The sequence below is a fragment of the Glycine max genome, chromosome 8 (genome assembly GCF_000004515.6).
Source record: "Glycine max cultivar Williams 82 chromosome 8, Glycine_max_v4.0, whole genome shotgun sequence".
In the NCBI taxonomy this organism is placed as follows: domain Eukaryota; kingdom Viridiplantae; phylum Streptophyta; class Magnoliopsida; order Fabales; family Fabaceae; genus Glycine; species Glycine max.
In genome coordinates, this window is record NC_038244.2 from 10491240 (window position 1) to 10502928 (window position 11689).

Consider the following 11689-nt stretch of genomic DNA (forward strand, 5'->3'; position numbering starts at 1 on the left):
CAAGTTTTTTTTTAATAATAAGTTTCATAGTCGTGATTGTATAATGTAAGCAACACCAACCTTTTCTTATTATGGACATTAGAGCTTAATTGTGATGACTACACAGTCAATTAATAATATATTATCCTTTTAATGATTTTTAGGATAATTATTATAAGAGGTAATAAATTTATCATATATATATATAATATTTATAATTGGATGAATATAAAAATTTTATAGTCTGTGGATGCATTTTAATTATAAAAATTGTAATAAAACCGAATTTAAAAAATAGTAAATAACAAACCACTTGCTCATAAAAAAAATTGACAAACCACTGGTGCTATTATCCAATAAGAATTAGATTTTCATCTTGATAATTTGTGTAACATTTTAATGCAAACTTTTGTTAGAAAACTATCAAAGTGAAACTCTAGTTCTAATTTTCTTTTTTATTTTGGTAGACCAGTTCTAATTGTTAAATAGCATAAAAAAACACTTAAAAAAATATATCTAAGTTTCGTCCTTTGAGTATTTATTAATTAACTTTGTTATAAAAGTCAACAATGTCTTATCATAGACAGGTAACCAATTATGGTTATGATTAAAATTATTTTTCTTTTTGATTTTTTTTCCTTTGTGGTTGATGATAGGTTCGTATCATATCTTTGTATATAAATGGTTAAGCTGGCACCAACTCCTCACATTGCTCTGAATTTTCTGCATCATATTGCACACAGAGATCGTGATCGAAAATGGCGACGTTGAAGGTTCCTGCACAACTTCCTTCTCCATTGGAAGACAGTGAGCAATTGCGAAAAGCTTTTCAAGGTTACCTTACGACCACTCATTCATTTCTTTCATTTTGTTGACAATTATTTTGTAATTGTTAGATCATCGATCTGTTTTACATTTTTTCGATCTATCTCGTTTGTATTTAAGTCTTTTGGTGTGTCCACGATCTGATTGCGCGGTTTTATTATATATCAACTGTTAATAATTAGATCATGGAATAGATTATTGTGTCTGGTTTATGAAATCACTGTTAGTATTTCTGCTTGACGAGTGCTGGAACGGTGGAACCGCATCCGGTGCAGTTATATTTTTCATACATTCACGCAGTCAGTAAATTGTGACCGTTGGATGAATATCAGACAACTCAGGCCTAGAATAAGTGTTATAAGTTCAATCTACAAGATAGAATACAACTATACAAGCCTTCCGATCTTCATCCAACGGTTACAATTTGCTAACCGCTGGGAATGATGATAGTTCAGATTATTTTTTTTAATTTAAGCTTCATTCTCATGGTTTGGTTGAATAAACTTCCCCATATGTACTCATAGGAGAAAAAAATTAAAAGAAAAAAAAGGAAGCTAAATTAGTATGTAAATCTTGTCTTTTTAAGAACTAAATGGGACGATGTTTGGCACAGCGTTAATGCAGTAATACTAATAGTTAATATTAGTATGTGTGTGTGTTCAGAAGTGCTCAAATAAGTGAAGATAACTATTACAGAAAATCAATACATAGTGAAGTTGGATCTTTGAATAATTCCAAAGTTCTCAAACAAGGAAACTTACTTTGTTCCTTTGTTTTTATCATGGCATGAGGCATTTTTTATTCTCTCATTGCATCAGCATGTTTTGATTGTCCATCCAGTTGTTGTCACTGTGACATATCTTCGCAGGGTGGGGAACGAATGAAGGATTGATAATATCAATCCTGGGTCACAGAAACGCGGCTCAGCGTAAGTTGATTCGTGAAGCTTATAGTACAACCCATGGAGAAGATCTTCTTAAAGATTTAGACAAAGAACTTTCAAGTGACTTTGAGGTCAGTTTAAATCTTTTGATATTTGGCTTATTTATGTAAATCTCACGCTTTTTTCATTTGTCAGAAATTTATCAATTTTCATAGTATCAATCTCAGTGTTCTATATGGATAATATTAATTGAAGGAAATGGATAATTACAGTTATGAAGTTAGTATATTGTCTAATGTTTAATGTTTTGAATATAAAAGCGGGCTGTGATGGTTTGGACATTGGATCCTTCTGAGCGTGATGCCTTTTTAGCAAATGAAGCCACTAAGATGTTGACTTCAAACAATTGGGTCATTTTGGAAATTGCTTCCACTAGATCTTCACTTGACCTCCTAAAGGCAAAACAAGCATATCAAGCCCGTTTCAAAAAGTCCCTTGAAGAAGACGTTGCCTATCATACTAAAGGGGACATCCGCAAGGTAATAAATCCTTAACTTTCTAATGTACTTGTTTATATCTTGATAGAGAAAAGTTGCATATTTGCACATAATATTCAAAGTTTGATGCCTCTGCTTGATGCCATTTCTTCATCAATCAAAATTTTCCAAAGTATATAAACCTTCTCAACTTAAAGGAAAATAAGTGATTCCAAACATGCATTGCATTTAATATAACTATTTTTTTCACAAATTTTTCCCCCTATTATCTGATGAAACTTTGTTTCTGATACGTCAATAACAGCTATTGGTTCCTCTTGTGAGCACATTCCGTTATGAGGGGGATGAGGTGAACATGACATTGGCAAAATCTGAGGCTAAACTGCTTCACCAGAAGATTGCAGAGAAGGCCTACAACGACGAGGACCTGATCAGGATTTTGTCAACAAGGAGTAAAGCACAGTTAACAGCGACACTAAATCAGTACAACAATGAGTTCGGGAATGCCATAAACAAGGTATTGACGTTTTGGCTGTTTATGACTCATTTCTATGTTTTTAACCTAACATCTGCTTTATGCTTGAGTACCTACTGCAGCACTTAAGCTGACATAGTGCTGAATGTATGACCATGTTTTGTTCACTTTAAGAAACGTGATTTGCAGTGATAATCTTGTTTTAGATGAATCAATTGCTACATTTTGAAGGATTATATTCCAGGCTTACTTCAAAACAAAAAAAATAAAATATAAAGACAGGATAGAAATTGTCATCAAGTGATTATAAGATTAATCGATGACTCGTAGTTGAACTGACAATTGGCTTGCGTCTGCAGGATCTGAAAACTGATCCAAAAGATGAATATCTGCAATTATTGAGGGCAGCCATTAAGTGCTTGACTTACCCTGAGAAATATTTTGCAAAAGTCTTGAGGCTGGCTATAAACAAGCTAGGAACTGATGAAGGGGCCCTTACTAGAGTGGTGACAACCAGAGCTGAGGTTGATTTGCAGCGAATTGCTGAGGAATACCAAAGAAGAAACAGCATTCCTCTGGACCGCGCAATAGCCAGTGACACTTCTGGAGACTATCAGAGCATTCTCCTTGCACTGGTTGGACATGAGGATTAAGTTTTCTTTCTTAATCTGTTCAGTTGTCATGGGATTGCTTGTTAGGCTATTTGCTTTTCCTCTTATCATGAATGTGATATTGCTATGGATCTCTGGACAGAGGAATTCAGTGGCTTGCTGTTAACGCTGCTTATGAGGGGTATAAATTATCATGCTGTTTCAGAATAATATGTTTTGAATGTCGAAAATTCAAGACATAGCACTTCACATCTTTATTAAGGATCAATTATATGTTTTAGAATAATAAAATATTTGCTGCGTCTTTTACTACTGTTATTAAGGATCAATTATTCCTACCACCATATCATGACACTTCACATAAAGACGTTCTAGATACAATAAAGGCAACTATAATTGTCTACTTCTCAACAATATATCAGCAAATATACTTCTCAACAATTATCTCATAAAAAGCATAAACCAGATTTCATATTTGCTGATTTTTGAAGATTATCAATGTTCTGTAATAGAGCAAGATTAAGTTTCTTATGTATAGAGAAGCTTACGTGTTGCATTTGTTTTAGCATCTTGATATAGGCCTTGTATTAGGGAGACTTTTGATTTTCTCTAGATGTGGGGTATGCCCCGTTTATTATTGTATCATTTTGGATTTAATATAATTTTCATTTTTTCCAAAAAAAAAGCTAATTATTCTGTATATCAACAATTTCTTATTAAAAAAAATATCTCAACAATTTTATTTATCCAATATATGACTGTGTATATCAACATAAATAAACGTTTGTACCCATTATATGGTAAAGCAAATTATTCTGTGTCGGGGGTTATACCATAAATATACAATGTTGACAATCCAACACACTGATCCTTCCCGTCAAAACACGGAACCTCAGAGGAATTTATAGAACGCACACAGTTAATTGAACGAATTTAGATAATCAAATTTAAACGAGGGCAATGCTGCTTCCTCCACCTGGGGGTCTGCGTGCACCTCTTATATTATCTCTGTTTTCTGCCTTTCCGTCCGCAAATATGTCATTTCCAGCCATTTCTCTAAGTTTAGCTCTGCTCGAAGGTTTTTCCGGTGATCCTGCAGGAGCGTCTCCCTTGAAAATATTATTGCCTGTCATCTCTGCAAACTTCTGGTCATGTATTTTTTTTCTTAATATCTTCTTAACTGGTTCTTCACTGAATGAGAAATTACTTTGGCCACCAGCACGCTGCAACAATAACAAAACTAGGGTCAAATGTAGTCATCAGGAGGAGGGAGAAGGCACGTGAGCTAAAGGAGGAAGCACATGGATCAGAAATGGATGAATATAAAGCTTATTTTAGAGGAAAAAAGAATGTGCCGTTATAGTAAAACAAAAGAGAAACACATCTCTAGTTTCAACAAAAAGTCCTAAGAAGAAAAATGAAACCTAAGAAGAAACCTGACGCGGAAACTACAAAAACATGCAGACAAAGACAAACTGATGGACCTCTTCAAGACAATGAATGTGCAGTTTGGCTCTAACTCAAGATTACACATAACAGGCTCGTGTCTTGGTAAGGAAAGAAACATTTTCTTTATTATTATTTACGTCGAGGGAAGAAACATTAATGAGAGAAAATTTTAACATCCCCAAATAAATGGTATGCTTCCAGAGCTGCAACCGTATTTCTGTTACTATTTACAACCCTTGGGTTATAACTTCATAAAATTAGACAAATTGTTCTGCATTTAAATTTTTCCTTTCAGAAAACCATAAGGTGACATTTTTGCACCACCAAAGGTAAAAATTTCATAATAGCCATGTATATGTTACAAGACGGGATTAGAACAATAAAAATTTCTGTAGACATTCCTCCAACGGGATTAGCACAATAAAATTTCAGTAGACATTCATCCAATATAAATGATTTATATGACTCGTGATTGGTCTTCATGCCTAGAAGATACTTACATTAGAAACTTGTGCAGATGTGCTCACTTTTTGTGGAACAGGTTTTCTTGTGTCTTCACTTTCTTTTGATTCCAAAGTGTGTGCAGCAGCCAGTGAGCGAGGCACAATTTCAGGAGGAGGGGCAAATATATCACTTCCGCTGAGCTCCTTGGTCTTGGCACTTGATGTTTGCTTGTTGATCTTCATGACTGATTCGCTTCGATATGTTCCACTAAGTTCACGCTGCTTTGCTATCTCAGGTAGGGAGGTTGGTTTTTTTGGAGAAATGTTTCCTTCAGTGCTGAATGATATCTGACTGATTCCATTCATTGCTTGCTGAGATGCAATTGCAGGGAAATAAAACAAGAATACTGTTATCACAATGGAGTTGGTATTTAAGAAACAGTCATATTCAATGCTCAAATCTCAAATTGCCTTGGAACAAGGTAACCATCTAGCATACCTGATATACGCGTATGCTTGTTCTGTTTCTTGAATTTGCAGAATTTTCTTCTGATGTGGTATCTTCAGAATTACCCGAAAATATACCACTTCCAGTCATCTCTTTCAATTTATATCCTGAGCAGGGTTTCCTGAGTATCGAGAAGAAGAAAAAGAAAGCAACAAGAAGGGACGGGATTACTCTGATACCATGTAAGAGAAAAACGACAAAAAAAATGATTGGATGCACATGATGGAATTTGACTTCTTTCATTGGGCTGGAAGCCTATTTATATAAACTGCCATAAAGCTATAAGAAGAAAAATAAAGCACGGTAGTTACAATCACAACAGGCCAAAAAATTAACAGAAACATCTAGCCGTGACAGCTAATAACAGAAAGTAAAAGATTAAAAATTAATCCTTTTAACAGTCAAACACATGAAAAGATATGTTTGACAACAAGATTATATAACAGTCAGGGACCTTTTAACTTAACAAGTAGCAAAGATACTATAGTTTAATTTTGATGTACTATCACGTTTTAGTTTTTTACTCTGTTAGCTGAATAAAAATCTCTTTAAATAGTAAATATGATTTTTAAAGTAAGAATTTAATTAGAATATAAATATAGTGTAATTAAGTAATCTTACCCAAGGAATTATCAAATAAGTTTGTTAACTTTTAAAATAACTAGGAATAGAACTATGCATTACATGGTTAAAAAAAAAAACAAAGAAAAAAAGAGTAAAAAAGTGTGTAAAATAAATATGAAAAACTTAAAAAATTGCTCAACTAACACGGAGGGATGACCAGACAATTTTTATAGTGTTATTGATTACTTTGAAAGTCATATGTGAAATTATTTTTAATTATTAGACAGTGTAAAAAATTAAATTCTTATACTTTTATTACATTCTAATTAAATTTTAATTTTAATATTAACAATTAAGAATAAGAGCAATGCTAAATCTTTCTAAAAATTTCCTTAATATTTTGTAAAGAAAGTATTGAATAAAAAATAAATATATTTAATGTTTTGAAAACATAAATTCGATCCATTCAATATTTGTCCTATAAAGTATGCAGAAGAATTTTATTGGAGGACCTAGAATATTCTAGTAATAGAAGTTCCTTCAATTAACTAATTTTAATGCTAAATGAGCATGTAATAATGCTAAATAGTACCAAACATTTTAATGCATTTTTTTTATTAGTCAGATGTTTTAATATAATTGGTTCAAATGTAAATTAAAAAATAAAAGAAATTTGGTAATTAGCCGAAATCATGAGTGATCGATCAGCTGCATGCAGTAATTCCTGCTACACAAATTCGAACCAATAAGCAATTTTCCCAAAAATAATTTCGTGTTGATTGTTCATCATAACGCAATTCTTAAGAGTTTCAAGTTTCAATAACAGGAGACCAATGGTTGGCTTCTCAAAACGTTCCCATAAAAACCGCATAGTGTTTCCAAGATAAAAAAAAAACACTGAATCGGATCACAGAACGAAACAATTAAAAAGTTGGAACAAAAACAAACAATAGCAGATCCAATGCACACTCAATAACCAACACTACGATAGAATTGAAAAAGAAAAGATGATGATAGTATTACTTTTTTGTCAGGCTCTGTGTTTCTTCCGCCGCGGTTAGCTGGCTTCCGCGGAGAACCTCACCGATTTTATCAGAAGGCTGTGAATAGTAGATAAGCAATTTGAGAAACAAACACATTATATATCTTCACAAGAGATTCAATTGAACCAACAAAACCGATGCTTAAATAAAATTTTCTGTAAAATATAAAACAGTTAGTAAATAGAAGTAGTAACCTGGCGAGAGCGGTGGCCAGAGGCTGAGGAATCCGGCGGAGGCTGTTCGGACCATGTTAGGAGATCGGAGGTGGGGGTGTGAGGGTTCCTCCTCTGCATTTTGTTTTGTTTGAGTGAGAGATGAAGTGTGTGTGCGTGAGAGAGAGAAGGTGATTTTATTCACCACACCAGATTTGAAAAAACGTTTCAACGATAACGAACCGAAATAATCACTATCCAATTTCTTTTCTCTTATGATTTTCAACTGCAACTATGCCACCTACAATTTACGAATAATAATATAACAAACTCTCCAGAGGTTGAGTTATGAGTTGTTATGATGACACCTAAAAATGGATACTCGCTCTACATGCTGAACATGTGTCATTCCACTCCCTTATATAACTATTACTTTGAGTAGTAGTTTGAGTATCTTTAAAACAGGGGTGTTTTGTTTTCGATACCTAAGCTTTATATTTTATTTATCTACATTAGTGTCTCGGAATTTTTTATATTTTCAAATATGTATTTGTCCTTTGTGAATTTTCGTTAATTGAGTAGTCAACTCATTCTCAACTGTATCTTTTTTAAAAATAAAAATTAGGTATTACAACCAAAACATTCATATTTTATAAGTATCAAAAAAATTATTTAAGCCTAAATTTTTTTTAAAAACTAATTATTATTGTCATTGCACCACAAATTTTGCATTCCCTTCCTCTTTCTCTTTTATTGGCACGGTAATCCATGAAATATGACTTCTTCGCACAATACTTACAAGATTTTAGTGATTGTCCGTTGTCGAGTTATAATGAAATCTTGTGATAGTCCCATGATTGAGTAGTTAAAAACATCCGATTTTGGCAAGCAAATCAAAAATGACTTCGTGGAGAGCGTTGTCATGTTGAAAGTAGAGGAGACAAAATCAACTTTAACATATGCTTAAGTGGAAAATCACATACTTATGTTGTTAACAATAAAAATAAGAGGATGTAAATATTTACATGAATTAGAATGAATGGATACAACATAGGAAAGATATTAAGTGGGTGAGATAGGACAATCATGATGATAATTAACTTTTTTTTTTTTTAGTTAAGGAGTATCACACCGAAAAAAGAGAAAAAGAAAAGAGTGAAGAATTTACGTGGTGTAATGACGATAATATATTTTTTTTTTTGTTTTAAGCTTAAATATCCTTTTAGTACCTATAAAATATAAGTGGTTTAATTTTGATATTTAACCTATTTTTTGTAACTAAAAAAAATTATTTTTAAAAAATTTATAATCCATGAAAATGATAAGACTATTAAGTCAGTCATCTTTAAGTAACTTAAACTTGATAACATAACACTCCTTAGTTAAGTCATTATAACTATTTTAAAAACAAAAATCTATGGGATACTAAACAAAAACTTAAGTTACCAAAATCAAAACACCCATACTTGCAAGTATTAAAAAATTGTTTATGGATACTACTTTAAACTCTTACCACAAGGCCGATTCCAGTAAGTCATATTAAAAATAATTTTAAATATTAGCAAAAAAAATAAAAATAAACTAGCATAACATTTGTTTAAATATATTTTTTAGTACATAATAATTTTATCTAATTCAAGTAACATTATTACTTATAGAATATACTTGCTTCCTTAAAAATTGGTAGATTTATTTATTTTTATAATAATTATCTTTAAAGTTATATCAATGTTTATTTATGATTAAGTAATAGTATAAAATTATTTTATATTATTAATACTTAATCATTAAATTTGTTTCAAAATATTTTTAGGGATTAAACGTATATTTAACTTTAAATATTTTATATCACTTTCCATATTAGCCTAGAAAAGGATGATAATTTAACTATTTCTATTTTCAAACTATAATTATAGATCCATTATCCGAATTATGCTTAACTAAGACAAAACATTATTTAAGGAGAGAGATTAATTAGAGAGCTTAGAGAGAGAGAGAGAGAGAGAGAACAAATAATCGATCTGTTGTTAATTATGATATTTGACCACTTTATCAACACTTAATAATTGGTGGGTATATCCCTAAATGAGTAGCTTAGACGTTCCCCTCTTAGAGTTAGAGTGACATATCAACACTTACGGCAGTTTCTCTTTCCAGAATTCCGAAAGTTTTGTTTATAAACGTAGCTAACAATTAATTATTCCGTGTTTCTTAATTATCTCCTTCTAGCAATTTAATATTATCTTTTTTTGGGTAAATAAAAACTAAAAATAGTAAATAGATCACTTCAACTCTTTCAGTTACGGCCGCAAAACGCCACAACATTTTCATGACGGTATTTTACTTCCATTTTTTGTGGCTTCTTATCTCATCTTAAGGAAAATATACTCAAGTAACTTTTAATACATACAATGAGGGAACACAAAAAAAAGCAATTAGTTTTAAGTGAATAGAAGTTGACTTTAAAGGTACTTTAATTCGTGTTTGGTGATCCTCTTTTTTCTGACGTTTATACTCAATTAGTATTTATGCATTCTACAACCTCTAAACAGGATTATGCATGTCTGATCTCTTTCTATATGTTTCACTAATGTACACAACTAAAATTTTGGTCTTTAATCCAGTTATCTGTATGAACACGTTTATGAAAAATACTTTTTACTTATGAGTGATTGTCCGCACTAGAAGTGAATGGTAATTATTGGCAAACTTTACCTATTAGCACTAAAAATAAAAGATATTAAATCGATTCGCCACTTTGTAAAAAAAAGTTAGCACCTATTATTTATTAGCGATTACTAATATGTTTAACTTTTTTAAAGTATAAAGACTTTGTTAAAAAATTATAAAAATTTATTTAAATATTATCAAAATTACAAAGGACTATAAAATAATTTAAGCAAGAAGAATCACATGTACAATTTAAAAAGAAAAAAAATGCAATTAGATCGTACTCAAACTTACAAAAAAAGTTGAGATTTTTTACGGGCACAAGTTTTGCGAAAAAAGATAACCCTTGAGGGGGAAAAAACTATCTTAGAGAATCATTTTCCCCAATTTTAGGTTACGTTTTAGTTTGAGGATAAGATAAAGTAGGGTTAAATCTTAGTATCAAATCTAGAGAAACATAACAAGAGACAAAAAAATGTGTTAAAAAAAACAAGAGACAAAAAATATGGAGATTCACAAATCACTATTTATTAATGAGGGATGATCTTGTCTCAAAATATTTCAGGCGGTCATACAGTACTTTAGTATTTGAAAGGGGGTGTATATGCGATTTTTAAACTTGCACACGAAGTATTAAAATTTTTTGTGGCCATAGCTCCCTCCACCAACATGAACTTATGAAGAAGAGGCCATGTGTAATGTGTTGCAATTCATCAGTCATCACCCTAATTAACATTTGTGGTTTGGATGCGCCTACAACAATAACGGCAATGACCCTTCCACTTTTAATTGTCTATCAACCGATCAATTTTGTTTATTAACTAATTGTTAATAACGGAAGAAAAAGGTTTTTTTTCTTCCAATTATTATAGTCGTGAGTTATAGATAATAGATAGATACCCTCATAAATTGAAACCTTAACCACACGAACTATACTATAGTCCTTGGTAAAGAATTCAAGGGATGTTGACGGCAAAGTTGGCAAAAGTTGTTGCATTTAGGTGTTCCACCATATTTATATTTTCATCACTCACATTAATACATGCAATGAATTCAGGGTGGATTTTGAAATATTAAACAAAGGAGAGAAAGAGTCCAGAACGGAAGAAAAATCTTCAATGAACCGCTGTTGGCAATGGAGAGTTGTTATACGATGAAAAGTATTGTTTGTACCTTCAGAGTCTGTTTGGGTAGAAAATTTTAACTAAAGAAAGTAATTTATTAAAAAATTTAAATTTTTGTAATCTAAAATTCATTATTTGGATATTTTTTATGAAGAATTTAAATTTTAGAATTTTAAAACAGAATTTTAAACAACTAAAAATGTGAAATTTCAATTTCCTTCTAAAAAGTGATAAATTGAAATTCTTTCCTTTATAAAATAATCTTCTAAAAGGTTCGCGTATTTTTTTTTATAACCTTCATCCTCCCTTCCACACCTGAAAGTTTTCAAAATTTAGTTTTCGAACTCGCAACCCTTTTCTTACACCGATGATTCTCTTCTTCAAGAAATACTGTTTTGCAAAGCATCGATCAGATATGGACTTAGGGGGACCCGTAGAACTGCATCCACCAATCAAGGGAGCAGCC

The 11689-nt window shown here is 31.6% G+C and overlaps 2 protein-coding genes across 2 annotated transcripts; one reads left to right on the forward strand and one right to left on the reverse strand.

Annotated features, from left to right (window-relative positions):
- Positions 1 to 690: 690 nt before the first annotated feature.
- LOC100815639 (annexin D2-like) lies at positions 691 to 3586 on the forward strand. The gene is given in 5 exon segments (NM_001252823.2): positions 691 to 813; positions 1673 to 1818; positions 2008 to 2226; positions 2489 to 2701; positions 3019 to 3586. Coding segments are annotated over 5 exon segments (948 nt in total). The 5' UTR covers positions 691 to 737; the 3' UTR covers positions 3313 to 3586.
- A 451-nt stretch (positions 3587 to 4037) lies between these two features.
- On the reverse strand, positions 4038 to 7835 carry LOC100816175 (uncharacterized). Its single transcript, XM_003531306.5, has 5 exons — positions 7472 to 7835; positions 7258 to 7334; positions 5662 to 5791; positions 5220 to 5534; positions 4038 to 4493 (listed from the first exon to the last, which is right to left on the reverse strand). Exons 1-5 carry the CDS (start codon positions 7568 to 7570, stop codon positions 4218 to 4220), a joined length of 897 nt encoding a protein of 298 aa, XP_003531354.1. The 5' UTR covers positions 7571 to 7835; the 3' UTR covers positions 4038 to 4217.
- Between the last annotated feature and the right edge of the window lie 3854 nt (positions 7836 to 11689).